The 18,234-nt window shown below is 41.9% G+C and overlaps 1 protein-coding gene and 1 long non-coding RNA gene across 4 annotated transcripts in view; one reads left to right on the top strand and one right to left on the bottom strand.

The window, feature by feature from the left end:
* STXBP5 (syntaxin binding protein 5) overlaps positions 1–2,601 on the bottom strand; it is a 163,822-nt gene extending 161,221 nt beyond the window's left edge. For all 3 annotated transcript variants that reach the window (XM_081251398.1, XM_081251399.1, XM_081251400.1), the window contains exons 1-2: positions 2,310–2,601; positions 982–1,079 (exon numbers count right to left, since the gene is read on the bottom strand). In XM_081251398.1, coding sequence (XP_081107524.1) covers positions 982–1,079; positions 2,310–2,468 — 257 coding nt within the window. In that variant the 5' untranslated portion in view covers positions 2,469–2,601. The remainder of the gene's footprint in view (positions 1–981; positions 1,080–2,309) is intronic.
* Positions 2,374–18,234, top strand: part of LOC308626413 — a 90,082-nt gene continuing 74,221 nt past the window's right edge. The window contains exon 1 of the long non-coding RNA XR_014017243.1: positions 2,374–2,504. This is a non-coding gene — a long non-coding RNA (uncharacterized lncRNA). The remainder of the gene's footprint in view (positions 2,505–18,234) is intronic.

The following is an 18,234-nucleotide window of genomic DNA, read 5'->3' as shown; positions in this document are numbered from 1 at the left end:
ATTACCAACATGTTACTTAAATAATAGGTAGGAAGCAGATATCCTACTGATGGATGAACAAAGCATTTTCTTTTTAAAATCTTATGTTTAAGTTTAAAATTAAGGGCATTTAGGTTAATATGGGTAAATATCATAGTAAAAGTAAACACAATTTTATTTCAAGTTAAATAGTTTGAGAGGAATTGTGTAGTATTCTCCATTGTTCAGACTGAAAAAATTATCTTGAAGAATGAGTAGGTATTTGGGAAAAAATGCTATGACAAAACAATTATAGTTCATGCATAACCAAGAAAAATAATTCTCTATACTAATATTTAAGAGTACAGCTAACCTAAGAGTATTTACATATACATAACAAATGTAGACCATGAAAGAGAAAACATATCAAGACAGTACACTCCTCCATTTGCATTATACTAAGAAAATGCTCTAAAACTTTTAGAAATAGCATTACTTCTTAACTATTTATATAAAACTTATGTTTGTTTTCTAATGATTTTTCTAGATGGACAAGTCAGAAAGAAATTCAAATTCAACCTCTAAGTCATTAGAATAGTCATAATTTCAACATCTACCATGCACAATATTTTTAAAAAAGCAAATAAAATGTGCCTTGTGCTATTGTCTTTAAACCTCATCCTCAACATAGTCCGTTCAATAGACCACTAGTATAAGCAGATATATTTCCCCTTAGAAACTTCTTCCTTGCAAAGACAGTAATTATTATAGCAAAACTTTAGAACTCTATGTGGATACATGTTTAGCTACTATAAATTGAGCTGAGAAACATCACAGCAACATACAACCTGCATGCATGCAAGTATAATCATGGGGAAAGATACAACCACATGATTTCACATAATACATGATCATACCATTTCTTTGGCATTAAACAGGAAAAGCAACTAATCAGCAATACAGAAGGACTGGGGAGAATACAGTAAAAGTTAAAAAATTAAATGAAATTAAATTAAAGGATACAGCCTCAAAGCACCAGTCTGAGTTCCCACTGCCAGGATCTTCTGTACAGGATCAAAGGCCAGGGCTGAGGGTTGATAGGGAAATCCATGGCGAACAGTCTAGGGATGGGCAAGTGACATCACAGCAACCAAGGCAGAAAGCAAAGTTTTAAAACAGAAAAGTCAATAGAGGCATTAGAACCTAGAAGCAATTATAATCGATGCAAAACACATATACATATACTGCTATAAAAAACAACAACAACTATGAAGTCTACATCAAACAAAAACCTATGCACATAGAATCTGAAACCAAAACAAACAAACAAACAAACAAGAAAACTATCCCAGTGTTACATCTTAATTTCTGCTTTTCCATCACAGTGGTAGGCTTTAGAAGAAAATCTAATATTCTATACTATTATGTCTGAGAACAAATTACTGAAGTTTTCAGTGGTCAAAAATTCTGTATATTCATTTAAAAATGCAACTCATGCTTTTTTTCAAGTGTGATAACTTCATCATTACTTTATTTGGATGCTAAATACAAGTACTTCTAAGGAAATGCTGTCATAATTACTTTAACTAAAGATTCAGTAAAGCAATTAGCAAACATCTATCTCATCATTTTGCAACTGTAACAGAATGAAAATAAACACAGCATATATTTTTGCATTTTGCTATTAAATCCTTAATTTTAGGACACTGGGGCAAAAAAGTACGTACACACTTTTAAGAAACTCTGACTTATGAACGCCTGGTATTAATACCAACACAAGTTTGTATTTCTCATTGAGCAGCTGGTGAATTAATTCGCTGCATCATTCTTTCTGAATTACAGACCGCTATGGCAACTGTCGTGCCATTAATAGGCAAAAATCACAGCTCTAACTTTTTCACCAAACACAATGATAGAAAGACCCTATGATTTCATATTTTAAGCCTCCTACCACATTTTAAGGGAAAAGTGATTAGCAAATATCTAGTTGAACACGTTTGGCTTTTTGATAAACAACATTCATGAGACACTGTTCCCAAAGGAAACTTGGAAGTCAGTAAATTATGTATTAAAATGCTTGAATATAAAAGCCATAAGATTAAGAATACGAATTAAAGGTCAGTATAATATGTTAGAAGCAACCTTGTAATGACTGCCGCACGTGAAAATCAACGAAAAGGAGTAAGATGATGTCAATCTCCAAAATAGCCCACCAAGCAAAGTGTGCTAGAGGAGCGAGACCTTTATTCGAGGTATGATTATTATTGGCGCTCTATCCCTCGACTCGTGTGTAAAGCCTGAGTTGCCCCTAAAACGACCCCGATTTTCGCGGGGCTGAGAGCTCCGTTCACCTTGCACAGCTGAAAGTGCTCTGACTGGAGCGTTTCCTGGATCTCGGGCTCCCGGTTCCCAGGCGGATGCTGCTGCTGCAGCAGCTGCTGCTGCTGCGAGGCCGAAGACGAGCCGGCGGTCAGGCCGTCCAGCACCTTCCTGATGTTGAACTTCCTCATGGTCTCGGCGGGGTCCCCTGCAGCCAGGGAGCGGAGGTAAGGGGCGTCCCCAGGCGGGGGGGAACCAGCCCGGGCCGAGGGCAGCTTCGACCGAGGACGCGGAGGAGTGGGACAGAGTGTCAGTGTGAGGGGAAGGAGGCAGCTGGGGAGAAGCAAAAGATAATCCGAGCAGGATATACTGCGACGGGAGAGCCGCGGCCGCCAGAACCCCGGGCGCCGACCCCTCTTCCTCCGAGGCCGCCGCTGCTCGCCGCGGCTGCTGCGGCGCCGCTTAAGCCGCCGCCGCCGCCGCCGCCTCGCTCCGCGGCCCAGCGGCACAGCAGTGGCGGCGGCGCCCCGAGCCTGCTCCGCCTAGCCTCACCTGGCGGCGGGCTGACTCTGCGCCGCGCCGCCGCCCCGGCTCGCCCCCGCCGCCGCCGAGTCCATGGCCCGCGGCCCCGCTGCCCACCCGGGCCCCGCAGTCCCTCGGCGCGTCTTCCCGCTCCTGCTTCTCCGCCTCCCGGGGGTCGCCGGCTCTCCGTCCGCCGCCGCCGCCGCTCGGCTTCTCGGCCGTTCAGCGCCACTGCCCGCCGGCCATCGCACGCAGGGCGCCCGGGGTGGGTCCCCGCGCTCTCCGCCTCGCTCCTCCGAGGCTGGCTCAGCCCGCCCTCGCTCCTTCAGAGCCCCGGCTGCCCTCCTCAGGCTCCGCCGCCGCCCGCGCTCCCGCCCGGCCTCTCCCTCTCCCCTGACAGGGCGCCTCGGCACACGGCACCAACGCCCGCTCAGAGAAGCAGCGGCAGCCGCGGTTACAGCACCGGCCGCGGTGGTGGCGGCAGCTGGGCCTCAGCGGAGCCGGGCTGCTGAGCATGCGCACCGCTCGTACCCACCCCCTCCTCCGCCACCGGAGTGGAGCTGGGGCTTGAATTATCCTCTGCGAAAATCCCAGACCGTGGCTAAATTTCTCCCATCTCAATCGCCTTGCCAGAGGATGCAGCTGCTTTTCCTGCAGCTGGGAGAGTAAAAATGTTGATGACTAACAAGCAGCAGGAATCCTTTATTTCAAAATCGGTCATTGAATTGGGGGTTTATATTCTCACCCTTTAATGAGGCACACACTCCCGGCTGCTGGCCGCAATATTATTGTTGTTGCTTTATTGATGGGCTTTGTTTTGGATTGATTTGGATTTGGATTTTGAAAAACAGCGTCTAGACAACGGTTATATCTGTGGCAAGGGGACGACAGATTTAGAAAGGGTACCAGGAAAGGAGATGAACCTAGAAAGGGAAAAATGAATTCTTTCCTGTAGCTGTTACTGTTGGTAGGATGAAAGCATGGCCAATGGCAGGTAGCTGCTAGAATGGGAAGAGGATGCCAAAGGGAAATGGCTCCAGGGCTAGGTGTTTGCCCCGACCAGTGACACGCCAGCCCTGGATTCAGTCCGCACGCTAGCGTGGGTGGAGATGGGAGCGGGAGCGAGGGTGGAAGTAAACAGCGCGGACACTCAGACCTTCAATCCGCCCGGTAATGCTGATTATCCACTAAGTAATCCCCAGTAGCTTCTCCACTCTTGCAAGGGGAAAGGAGGAAAGAATGAAGTTTTCGCTCAAACCTTTCCACTGCTTCACTGTCATAATCCCACTTGGATGTTTAGAGACAAATATCTGGCTCAAGTTTGAAAAGGAGGAGAGATTAATGATGCGGGTACCCTTTCCCGAGAGTGAGTTCAACAAGGAAAGGTGGATGGGAAGCAGAGGTACTTGATTAGGAAGATGTAGAAACTAAGGAAAACGTAAAGAAGTATGGCAGCGCATAGAGACTAACTCTAATTCGTGGGGAGGGGCTGGAGAGGAAGGACACTCGCCTAGGTTACTAACTCCTTAGGTTACTAACTCCTTCCCCCTGATGGTTCTGAGCTACTGAGGATTTTCTGAAGCCAAATCAGAAGTGCCCGCCCTCTACTTTATGATTGGCCGCCTACTGCCCTGCGCAGGGAAATTCTCGTCACAGTATTGGTTGATGTGACAGGCTTTCAAGAACCGTCAGCAAACCAGCCGCGACTGGGCCTCAGGGATTTCGGCAAACGTAGTTCTCTGTGGAGCTTCCGCATCAGAGGGCGATGGCTTAACGCTTGGAACGTAGAAAATTGTTTTGTGTTTTAATTTTTACTGAGTTACTCAGTTAATTCACTAGGTGTAACGAGCGATAAACCAGATTTGAAGATTTTTCTCAGGCTATTTCCAAGTGGCTCTGAGATGTTTGTTTCCCAGTTTAGTCCTCTGAAACACATTTCATTGAGTGTGAGACATTGTGCTACGTACTGAAGACGCAAAATGCAACTCTTACTTTCAACAAGCTCCCTAGTCAAAAGGGGGCAAACCTCATGTAAATCAGTAATTGTGAATTGATGTGATGAGCTCATTGATGGCATCACGCAAGAGGAATGAAGAGGGTAAATTAATTGGCCGGAAAAGGCCCGGCGATGGTGAATTCACCATAGTTCAGTCCAGGTGAGGAGGAGTCGACCAGGTGAAGAGGAGGGAGAAGAGCATTGGAAGGCAGCTGGGAGGTGATCAGAATTACCTGGGGAGCTTTTTAAAAATACAGATGCCTCCATAGGCGTAAATTGCAAAACAGAGAGGTCACTTCCCCGCAGGAGTTTATGATCCACCTTTTCATCTAGTTTGAAAATAAATCTGTTGGATGATTTGTCATCATTGGATTATGAAACCCTTTGGAGAAGGGACAATTTCTTGCCGAAAGGCCTTGTGATAGAGTGGAAAAATCCTAGGCTTTGTTGTCTGCCAGACATGGATTTCAGTCCAGACCGTGGTAATGTGGGCAACCTCGGGCAAATTCCTTACTGTTCCTAAGGGTCAGATTCCTCATGTGAAAAATAAGATTAATGCTACCTGCTTCCTAGGGTTTTGGAGGATAAACTAGGGAAAAATGTAAAGTTTGCATTACATTAGTAACACATAGTAGAATGGAAAAACTACTATCAGGGTCCTTGGGGTGAAAGGAACTTCAACAGATCACCAATTTAAGCTAGTCCCGCCTTTTTGACTTCTGGAATTTTGTTTTGATGTTCATACCTCATCCCTCTCATCAGATTATGAACTCATCGTGGCATTCCCAAAACTTTGGTTCATAGAGGAAACGTAGAATTTAAGATGAATATGGAGCATATCTGCTACTGTAGGTTAGCTTTGTGAACTTGCCGTCTATCTTCTCCTAGCTCAGAGACATATCCAGAATTCTGTTAGGTAAAAAAAAAAACCCAATGCTCCCAAATATCTACCTTTATGATGGCAAAGATAAAATAATGGATCCTCAAACTTATGATATTTCTTGTAAGTCAGTTTAAATTGATCAATTGATTTTTAAATTAGGATTTTAATTTAGAATTAAAATTAATTAGGAATTTAAAGTCTAAAATAAAATGACTAAAAATTCAATAATTTGTATTATTCCTTTTAAAATTTAGCACATAGCATACCCATAGTATTTACCCATAGTAATCTCTCAACAAAATTTTATTTATTTATTTTTGTTTTGTTTTCATGAGTGAATCAGTGTGCTGATTCAAAAGAATTTAATAGATTTCTGCCTTTGGGTAAGTGACATTCTCCCAAATGGAATTCTTTCTTACCTGATATTGTAGCCTTATTTCACTGTCATTTTTATCTTATACTCACAATTCTCCCTACAGTTAAGAGGCTACTGCAGTAATCCAGCAAGGAAATGGTGGCTTAGAGTGGAATGGTATGTGGTGAGAAAGGGTCAGACTCTGGATTATATTTTAATGGTAGAGCCAAGAGGATTTGCTGACAGGATGGTGGGTATCAGAGAAAGAGAAGAGGCAAGGATGAGGCCCCCATTTTTGGCCTGAGCATTTTGAAGAATGGACCAGGAGATGATGGCATAATAATATATACCACTGACAAGTTATAAATAGCTATATTACATTTAGCTGAGTCAGGACAGCTCTAAACAATAGTCAGTTAATACAATGAAAATTAAAATGCAAAAAAACTTTGACACACACAAAGGCAGCTCACTAAATTATCTGGTATGAAAGGCCAAAGACTAAGAATCCATAACATTCCCATAACAATCTGCCAGTCTTCATTATTTTGTTTAAAGGCTACCAGCCTAACAAAGGCTCTGTTATTGGTCTCACAGGGGTGGATGGATGCTGACTGAGAGGAATAAAGTAGAAACTAAAAATAAATATTTTTTTTAAAAATTATGTTATTGGCAAAAGCTTTCTGGAAGGTAGACCAACTGTACCTCACCTGCTAGCATTCATTTATATCAACTTAATTTTCATTTATTGAGTCCCAAAGGATGTATGCATGACAATAATTGATTCACTACAGCATTTAACAGAATATTGAATTTAAATTATCTGTAAATTGCAGTAGAGATGTTAGTTAGTTTGCCTAGTTCATGACCCATTTTCTGAATGGGTCCCCTAGGCCCTGCTGAAATGCTGGAACTGGGCAACTGTGTTTTGATCCGGTGACCATATGTCTTGGTCTAAACTGATTGGATCAAAGGCGAACACCTGAAATAAGCCAACCTGGGAGATCATCTTCTTCTGGGAATCTGGCACTGAGTCATAAAGATGCTTATTAGTTTCAACTAGAAAGTCATGCAGAGCTGGGATTAAAGCTGAGATTGCGCAGATATCTATGGAACCCAGGAGAACAGAGCAGACACACAAACTACACACAGAGAAGTGAGTCTAGTGAGGTAGAGACAAAAGTCTCCATTCCTGACTTTCCAGTTCCCAGTCTTTATTCCTTGTGAAATCTGGCAACACTTTCTTTCCTTCTTTGTGTAAATGAGTTTGAATAGGTTTCTTGTTCTTGCAATCAAATATTCTGCCAGAAATTTAGCCACGACCTGCCCAAAATGTAAAGGAATGTAGAGATATTGTAGCCTTCTTTCACTGTCATTTTTACCTTATACTCACAATTCTCCCTACAGTTAGGAGGCTACTGCAGTAATCCAGCAAGGAAATGGTGGCTTAGAGTGGAATGGTATGTGGAGAGAAAGGGTCAGACTCTGGATTATATTTTAATGGTAGAGCCAAGAGGATTTGCTGACAGGATGGTGGGTAACAGAGAAAGAGAAGAGGCAAGGATGATGCCCCCATTTTTGGCCTGAGCATTTAGAAGAGTGACGTTACAATGTAATTTCCACATTTATGACTCCTGGATAATCTCCAGTTACCATTCGTACCTGAGTGAACTCGACAAATATCATCAGCTAAATAAACAAGCCTTGTCTGGGAAAAAACAGGATTCACTACGTTGTGATCTTCTTTGTCAAGCTCTAGCCTTTTAGAAAAATTGATTAGGCAGATATTAATGAGCCTTCATTATTCCATAGATTACCTCTATCACTATTTAATATTATTTGTAAGAGTATCATTAAACTAAATACAAAAATGCCTAGCAAAAGTCAGTAAATTAAAGGGAAGAGAAAATTCCAGAAGTGCAAAACAAAACAAATTGAACCAAATGAGCATTTAAGCATAAAATATGAGGCATTCAGTAATATAAGTGAAAAATACTGTCAGATTCTTAAAACTTAGAAACTGGGCAATCAGGATTTCCTCAGTAAATTTTCAAATATTTCAAATTCTCTTTCTACAATGGGAACAATATTCCTACAACGGGGACCATATTTGAGGTGAGGAATAACGCTCCCAGAATTTTTAGTTTCAGTATTTTATTTTAGGATTTAAATCTTGTTGTAAATGACTTCTTATATTTGATTTGTGGACTGAAGAGCTAATGACAAAATTTGTACTTTATGCAATTAATGAAGTACAAATTTAATTACACTGTGTATAATATTGAATATACACAGTATAATATACATTTAATATACTGTGGAAACTGAATAAGCAGTTAAAGTTAATATTTTGTTCCACCCCCAACCCCAGTGCTCCCTTCTTCTCCACCCCACCTGTCCCCTGTCTCCAAATATGCCCTGCCCAACATACACCCACAAAACAGAATAAATTGTACATGATAATACTTCTGAAAAGTATTCCTTAGGGGAGGTCAACCACACCAAGTGTGATTCCAAGGGAATTGCCAGGCCACACTTTAAAAAAAATATTAAACACTACTCAGCACACAGGTCAATAATCAAGTGCAAGCATGCTAACAGAAAACTGAACACTCTTTCCCTCAGAGAGAATCACTTGACATGGCAGCCCAGTGAGATGGTGTCAGTTGTGGTTGGCTGATAGGACAGGGCCTTCCGTCTCTGGCGCTGAGGCTAGACATAGCTGTGTCACATGTCTCAGCCATCTGGCTGTAGAACTCTTAGATGCCAACTCTCCTTTCTCTCTGTTTAATCCTAAAGACCTGAGAAATCAAAAGGAATCAAAGCAGAAACCTTAACATAAGGAGAGTGGGAGCAACCCTCTCTCCAAGGACCCATCAAGAGCCAAGAGAATAATACCAACAATGAAAATATGCAAGGGATACTTACTAAGTGTGGGAGGATGTATGTAGAAGATGGATAAGCATAGTCTCAATACAAGAGATGGAGTTCCTCAAAATAGGACCAGGTATCTAGCTTTCAACTCAGAATGGACTCCTTGACTGTGTTTTTAATAAACACCACACACTTAGTTCAATAACCATGTGCCTACAAATCTGTAGTTGTAGTATCTGCTTCCCTCAACTCTGGGTCAAACAAGTTCAACTTTTATGTAACCTCTGGCCTCCTGGTCATCTGCTCTATTTATATTACCCTGTTATTCTATTTTCATACACCTGTAGTCACAATTCTACCTCCAGTGGCCACTGTCCTGTTCCTGGTTCTATGACCAATGACACAAACTTAGTTCCTTCAGGCATACAATTTTTAATGAAAAATCTCTGTTAAATAACCCACTAACATGTTAGTAAACCAAAATGCTACTAAAGTCAGTATACAAGATATTAACTGTACCCCAAATAAAACTGAGCCTTTTAATTCTCAGCACAATAACTCTCGCTCTCTCTCTCTCTCTCTCACACACACACACCCCTAGCTCCCAAAGCCTTGGGGAACAATTTAAATCTTTCTTGAATGATTTCTTAAGATAACCTTTGAGGGATGATGAAATACTTAGGACGACTGCCCCAGAATTCTCTTCACCTATTTATAACCACCCCCCCAACTCTTCCCCACCTCATGGCAGTTTTTCCAATACCCCAGATCCCTCTCTCCTTAGAAAGCCCAGGCTTTGCTGGATAGCTTACTCACTATCTCTGAATTCCCCCTCCTCAAACCTCTTGACATTTTCTTCTCTATATACTTTCTTGTATAGCAGCCTCTATTCTCTTCTCTCTGACACTCAGCTAATATTCTCAGTTAATCAGGAGAAAAGAAAAAAAAAAACAGAGTGAAGAGCCCAGAAGCACAAATAAAGAATACTCTTCACAGGGAAGGGACAAGAAATGTGACTAGGTACACTTGAGTGGTTTAGTTCTATTTGTTCCTGGCTCATAAATATATCCAGAGAGATAATAATCATGATGTTGGGGACACAAAATGTCTAAAGTCTACAAAGTGAGAGTGAAACAGAAGTGTGCTCTACTAGTGCAGCTTCAAAAACAGAGGATCAGGAGTCTGAATCCTGGTGCATATGTGTATCTGCCAGCAGGGTGATGATTAGTATTCCATTCCGCAAACATTCGCTCTGTGCCCACTGGGTGACAGCTACTTTGCTGGGTGTTGTGGGAAATACAAACACGACCCAACTTGCTTGTGGCACGCCATAAGATGGCAATACGGTGATAAAGAAGCAAAATCCCTGAAAGGAGCGACAAGCATCAATGCCAAATGCATCTTTTGATTCTCCTGAGGATTATTACCTTATATCATTTCAAAGTCTCCATACGAATAACGCTCTCCCTTTAGGTATGTACTCATTGTCATGGTACCTTGCTCCAGAGGATGGGCTACCATGGAAGCAGCACCTGGGGTTGGGAAACATGAAGGTGGAGGAGGAAAGACACTGGAATCACTCAATTCTCTATTATTCATCCAAAACCTCCAACTACTCCCACTACGTTTCGTCCAGACCAGCCTGACCTAAATATTTCCACCAAGACTTAATCTTGTTCAGCAGGCCCCAAACACAACTTCCCTTCCTTGGTTTCCTAATAACTATAACTAGGGTGTAACCCCAAGGTGTGGCTCCCTTACTGGGGTAAATGGAAGTTCTCACTTATGCACACAGGTTCGTTCCTATTTACCCTTCAACGTGGAGAGATGAGCCTCTTTTGATTTTTGTAGGCATAAAATAAGTGATGACTCCTTTCAGCCCAGGCCTGTAGGAAGACAGGGAAGGAGGATAACAGGCTTTTCTTTGCTCCACATTTTTTTTAACAGTTTGAATGACTGCACTTTTGAGAGGCCAAGTGGAAACAAGATCAAGTTTGAGACTTTTAGTCAACCAAGAAACTTTTAATTTGTGAGGACGAAAGCAACGCTATAAGAATTTTAGTAACATCTTGGGTCACATCTATTGCTAGTAATATTCTCTGTCTCTGTGCTGTTTCAAATGATTCATATTCAGTTTTCAGTCATGAGGTTTGTTTCCTCTGACTTAATCAAGGATTTGTTCAGCATCCTGTAACAGCATCTAACCTTAGTAACCTGTAGTTTGCCTACAATGCAGTGCATGACATCAATGCATAAATTCCTCTGCAGTGTCCACCTCTTAATCTGCTCTTAAATGAGAAATGTTCTGCTTATTCATGATGAGAGAGTTTGTTAAATTCAGGAAATTGAGAAGGAAGTTCCATGATAGCATTATCACAGTTCACCAGCCTAGCGGTTTCCTTAAAGCGTCTCACTACCGTTGAAACTTACAGCAGAGGTGCCCATCTGGTGATAATGTCGTGTTAATGAGTAACCTACTTGGGAAGCTCTACTGCTTCTTTAACTATTCAGATATGCAGAGCTGATGCTCACTCTTGTATTTCTATTCCTTATGTCCTGGCAGAGCAGAGAGGGCTCCACCACTGAGGCAGGCATACCTGGATGTTGTCACTAACTAGGTAGTGTCAGACTAGTCACTTAAGTGTTCATTTCCTCATGTGTAAAATGCAACCCAAGTAGAGGGTTGTAAGGTGAGAGACAAAAAGTAGAAAGTTCCTAGCTCAAAACCTGTCACATACATTGAAATCAAATGGTAGCTATTCAAGTCATTCTCTGTGACATCTGTAGCTAACTCTCTAGGTGATATTATTCTGTTCTTGTGACTTCAATGTTATCTAAATGTTGATGACTCCCACATTTGTATGCCTGTTTCAAACCTTTCCCCTGAACTCCGGATGTGACTCATATATGCCTCTTTGACATCTCCACTTGGATATCCAAAAGGCATTGACAATTTTACTGTCCAAGCTGAATTCTTCACTTCCAACCACAAGCTATACCTTACACCCCCAACAATCTTCCTTTCATCTCTTCATGGTCACTATCCTCCCAGATGTGCAGGCCCAGAAAAGTAAACTGGGACCACCGACTTCCCAAGCCTCCCCCGCCACACACACACACACACACACACACACACACACACACACACACACACACACACACACACACACACACACACACACACACACACACACACACACACACACACACACACACACACACACACACACACCACACATATCTCTATTTCAAGTTTACCAGGAAATCTCATCAGCACTATCTTTACAAGATATTCATATACTAAGAATTTGACAAATTCTCACAACTTCCACCTTCATGTTTTAGTCCAGGCCTGAATAATTTTTCATCTGGATTATTACAGTATATACCAAACTAACCCCCTCTCACCTATTCTAAAAAGAGTGATCAATTTAAAATGTAAGTCTGATTATGTCTGTTCGGTACTCAGCCTCCTCCAGTGGTTTCCTATCTCACTCTGAGTAAAGGTCAGAGTTCTATACAGTGGCCTGTAAAGGCCCTGCAGGGTCCTGTCCCACTCTCTTCATCCTTATCTCCTCTCATGCTCCACTGGTTCACTCACCTTAGCCACACTTGCTTTCTTGCTATTCCTTGAACACAACAGGCGCACTTGTGCCTTAGGGCTTTGCGTTTGTTGTTCCTTCTGCATAAACCAGGAGTCAGCAAGTGTTTTCTTTAATGGGCCAGAGAGTAAATATTTTCAGTTCTATAGGTCACATACAGCTTCAGTCACAATGACTCAACACTGCCAATATAGCACAAAAGCCGCCATAGACAATTAACCTCAGAGCGTGGCTGTGTTCCAATAAAACTTTATTTACATAGAGAGGTGGTGGGCTGAATTTATCCAACCTCTGACCTCTGGCCAATATTTCTCTTTCCCCAGATATTTGTGTGATCCATTTCCACATTTTACCCCCTCCCTCCCTCCCTCCCTCCCAAACACACACACACACACACACACACACACACATACATACACCACCCCAGTAGGTACTTCCCATCTGCACTCCAGACCCCTTACCCTGTCTTATTTTTCCACCTTTTTGTAAGGGACTTCTAGTTCCTTGTGAATTAATTCTAATATTTTCTCTTATTAATTCTAAAGTGATCAAGTTTTAGAGTAGCACAAAACTCTATCTAGCTGTAAACCCTCATCTTCTCCCACAGATAGCCTTGGCATCTCCAGATATAATGGAATGAGTGTTTTTTATACCTGAGTGGAGAATTGGGTGCTATTCACCCGAAAGTAGCTTTAGGGGCCATAGAATTTGGAATGAGGGAGTGGAGCTAACCCAAAAATAGAAGCCAAAACAGTCCTGGCAGAGCAAAGCCCATTACCTGACACACTATCCATTTATTTGTAAGGGACTTTGTTTTCATCTCTGCTGTGCCCCTGGGGCACAGAACAGTTGACTGAGATAGAATGAATCAATGGGCTCTGGGCCAGAAGGCAGGAGTTCCTTCTGGTTTCTAGTATAAGCCAAATAACCTTTAGCATGTCACTTAACCCCTCAGGTTATAAATGTCCCTTTGTGAAATGGGGAAAAGATAAGACATGCTATAGAGATCAAATCAAATAGTAAATGCCAACAAGCCAAAACCAAGGGAAAAAAAGTTAATAGAAATGTAAGTTTTGTTTGTTAGTACATTGCACACTAATCTCTTTTAGGAAAAATATAAGTATGTTTCAAATCAAAGAACTTTGACTTATTCAGAGTTCTAAATGACCAAAGTAGTGTCCTCTTTAGGTCATTTTCTCTGTTTCAAACTTTGTATATAGAGGAAAAAAATTGAAATCTTCAAGAGATGTTTGAAGATTCAATCTAACTAATTTCCTTTTTTCCCAAGCATTCCTTCATTACCTAAACATTTACTACAGAGATCAGGCAGAGGTGATTATTTGGGCCTCCATTTTGTAATTTAAGATCTAAAAGTTTTCAAATTTTAATCAGTTAAATCTAGAGTTATATCACTCACCCATTTGTTTCTCAGTAATTTGATTTATACAAGCTGTGATTTATATTTATAGGATTTTTTAAATAGAAAGATCATATACCAGAATATTATTGTCAAATGTTTATGACTTCTTGTTCCTTGTGAATTAATTCTCATACTTGCTCTTATTAATTCTAAAGTGATCAAGTTTCAGAGAAGCACAAAACTCTACCCAGCTGCAAACCCTCATGTTCTCCCATAGAAAGCCTTGGCCTCTCCAGATCCAGTGGAATGAGCATTTCTTATACCTGGGTGGAGAATTAGGTGCTATTTGCCAGGAAAGTAGCTTCAAGGGTCAGAAAACTTTGAATGAGAGATTGAGGCTAACCAAAAAATTGGAAGCCAAAACAATTCTGGCAGAGTAAAGTCCATTTTGCCTGATGCCCCTGAGCATGAATTGTTATGTCCAATTAGCACTCGTAGGATCTGAGATTTTCTTGGCTGCCATACAACTCAGATTGCTGCTTTGGTGGCAGCCAAATAATTATCCAGGAGGATATTTGGGAAAGGGACAGAGATCCCCAAAAGAGCTTATTTAAAACATGATTATTATAGCAGCAGGCACAAAGTTCACAGTGTACAAGAAAGTGAAACTTTCTTCATCTTCAAATGCTAAAATTATTTCCTGACTTGAAGCCCACCCTCCATTTTTTTGAACCTGATGTAGAAAATTAGTCTTGTCACATCAGGTAAACTAAGGGCTTTTTCAACCATAAGCTTGTAAACTCAGTCATTCCAAGGCGTTTGCTTTTTTGTCCCCCTCTCTCAATGCTGCCCTGGTGGAGAAAGAGAAGTGTCAACTTCTCAGCCTTGGTTTGACTTGCCAGGTCTTCGGCACAGGAAATAAATCACAGTCCTTCAAAGGGCAAAGAGATGGTCCTAGGAGGCCAACTCTACTCCCTGCAGATGACAGTCTGCTGAGATGTAGCCATGGACTCAACAGATTTCCAGGGGGGAGTGCCCATGCCATATGCATCTAATATGAACTCCTTTGGCCAGTTGTGAGACTCAAACCAGGGGACCTTTCTTCAGCCTTCTCATGCCTACTGTCCTGCTATCTTTTTACTTTACTGGCTTCACCAACCAGATGGGGGTGGGTGCTTTCTTTTCTGGGGAGCTTGCAGTTTCCCTGGACCTCACCTAGAACAGAATGTTACTGAACTCAGGTTTAGCTGCTCGCCGTTCGAAAGCCAATACTTGAGAAGCAAGTGTTGGTTGGAAAAGGAAAAGATTGCTTTATTCAGGAGGCCAGCAATCTGGGGAGAAGGCAGACTCATGTCCCAGAACCAACTCTGAAGATTCTGCTCAGCCATGAAAGGTTTTAAAGGGAAAAGGGAAATAATCTTAGTAAATCATTAAGTTAGGGGGTCAGATTCTCGCCATCTCCAATTGTGTGCAATCTTATTGACTTCTTGTGATCTTTTTTTAGATTCTATCTTGTTCACACAGTCTGTTCTCCAGATTACTGAAGGGGAAGCTGGGGAAAAGATCTGTTAATCACTTATTCTTCATTTCTACTTCTTTAATCTAAGAAAAGGATCAACAGGTTACGTGAGGCATTGTGTGAGCAAAATATTTGAAAGGTGTGCTTGGGCTGAGGCCCTGGTCCAGGAAGATCCCACATGCCATGGAACACCTAAACCCGTGTGCCACAACTAGTGAGCCTGCGCTCTAGAGCCCGTGAGCCACAACTACTGAAGCCCGCACACCTAGAGCCCATGCTCATCAACAAGAGAAGCCACCACACTGAGAAGCCACAACGAAGAGTAGTCCCCACTCGCCGCAACTAGAGAAAGCCTGCGCACAGCAACAAAGACCCAACACAGTCAAAATGTAAATAAATTAATTATTTTTTTAAAATTAGCTAAGATATAGCTTTACTAAAGTGACAAGGCAAAGGGCCTCCTGCAAAGAGCTGCTTACTGCAAAGAGCTGCTTCCTGCAAAGAGTTGTTTATAAATCCCAACTGTCAGACATGATTCCATTTCTATGGGATTAGGGGTGAAGGTTCATCTTCTGTAGCTTCTTCATGCTGACATAGGGCACCGTATTCTTAGAGTGGAAGATGTCGACATGGGTCTGCAGCATCTCTCTGCTGACAGTTTTAGTTGCCTACTTACATATATGGGCAGAACAAGCCATTATTTTGATGCCCACAAAGATGCAGATTATTATGAGCAGTAGTGTTAATCCCATTCTCTTGAAGCCAGTTCTTGGAATTGTGTAGCCATAGATTCAGTACTGCTCAAGAGGGAGCAGCTTATGTCACAGCTATAGTCTGGTCATCATGCAGTTAGCTTTTTCCCTCTGGTGGCAGTTATAGTATCTGTAAAACAACTCAGGAATGTGCATCAGACAGGAATTTAAGATTCTGTGACTGTATTGTCCTAATCATTAACTGCTTGAGCCTGCTCTTTTGTGACTCAGGGGAAGCCTGGGATACCTCAGCTTTTCTACAAACAAGAGGTAAGGGACACGGAGGGACCTTTGTACTTGGAGGGGCCCTTCAGGGTTCTGCTCAGATTCAAGAAGGCACAGGTTCTCCACTTGTGGATCATCAAGCTTAAAGGGAGTGAAGGGAGAAAGAAGATACTTGAAAAGATGGTTACGTTTGTGTGGTGCCCTTGCCCAACTCTGCACTCCATCTGAGGATGTAGGAGGAGTAGGGCTCCCCAGGCTTACACCTAACTCTTCAACGCTTCCTTCCTACCCTTCTCATGTCTGTATGGGGAGGGCAGAAAGAACAGACAGAATTTATTTTTCTTCCCCTCATCACTTTTGTCTGCCTCTTAAATCTTTTTTATTTAAATTTAAGTTTAAAAATTAAGATGTCAGGCTTCCCTGGTGGCGCAGTGGTTGAGAGTCTGCCTGCCGATTCAGGGGACACAGGTTCATGCCCCGGTCTGGGAAGATCCCACATGCTGTGGAGCTGCTGGGCCCGTGAGCCATGGCTGCTGAGCCTGCGTGTCCAGAGCCTGTGCTTCACAACGGGAGAGGCCACAACAATGAGAGGCCCACATACCGCAAAAAATAAAAAATAAAAAAAAATAAAGAAAAAATAAAAATTAAGATATCTTTTTTGATTGCCAGCAAATTTTTCACAATCTCCCAATGGGCCAAACAGTAACCCACATCTGAGCCTAAAAGCAGGAGGGTGGTTAGAGGAGCAGACAATGAGTGAGAGAAAAATCATGTTGATTAATACCTCATTTTCCTTTTTTTTTTTTTACTGTCATCAAGCTAATTAACATACCCACTTGCTCATCCATATACCTTTTTTTCTTTTAATATCTTTATTGGAGTATAATTGCTTTACAATGGTGTGTTAGTTTCTGCTTTATAACAAAGTGAATCAGTTATACATATACATATGTTCCCATATCTCTTCCCTTTGCGTCTCCCTCCCTCCCACCCTCCCTATCCCACCCCTCTAGGTGGTCACAAAGCACCGAGCTGATCTCCCTGTGCTATGCGGCTGCTTCCCACTAGCTATCTATTTTACGTTTGGTAGTGTATATATGTCCTTGCCACTCTCTCACTTTGTCACAGCTTACCCTTCCCACTCCCCATATCCTCAAGTCCATTCTGTAGTAGGTCTGTGTCTTTATTCCTGTCTTACCCCTAGGTTCTTCATAACCTTTTTTTTTCCTTATATATGTGTATTCCATATATATGTGTTAGCATACGGTATTTGTTTTTCTATTTCTGACTTACTTCACTCTGTATGACAGACTCTAGGTCCATCCACCTCACTACAAATAACTCAATTTCATTTCTTTTTATGGCTGAGTAATATTCCATTGTATATATGTGCCACATCTTCTTTATCCATTCATCTGTTGATGGACACTTAGGTTGCTTCCATGTCCTGGCTATTGTAAATGGAGCTGCAATAAATATTTTGGTACATGACTCTTTGAATTATGTTTTTCTCAGGGTATATGCCCAGTAGTGGGATTGCTGGATTGTATGGTAATTCTATTTTTAGTTTTTTAAGGAACCTCCATACTGTTCTCCATAGTGGCTGTATCAATTTACATTCCCACCAACAGTGCAAGAGGGTTCCCTTTTCTCCACACCCTCTCCAGCATTTATTGTTTCTAGATTTTTTGATGATGGCCATTCTGACTGGTGTGAGATGGTATCTCACTGTAGTTTTGATTTGCATTTCTCTAATGATTAATGATGTTGAGCATTCTTTCCTGTGTTTGTTGTCAATCTGTATATCTTCTTTGGATAACTGTTTGCAGATGACATGATACTATACGTAGAGAACCCTAAAGATGCTAC

This window comes from Mesoplodon bidens (assembly GCF_964165515.1).
Source record: "Mesoplodon bidens genome assembly, chromosome: 12".
Taxonomy (NCBI): Eukaryota; Metazoa; Chordata; class Mammalia; order Artiodactyla; family Ziphiidae; genus Mesoplodon; species Mesoplodon bidens.
This window is presented reverse-complemented; position numbering and strand designations above follow the sequence as displayed.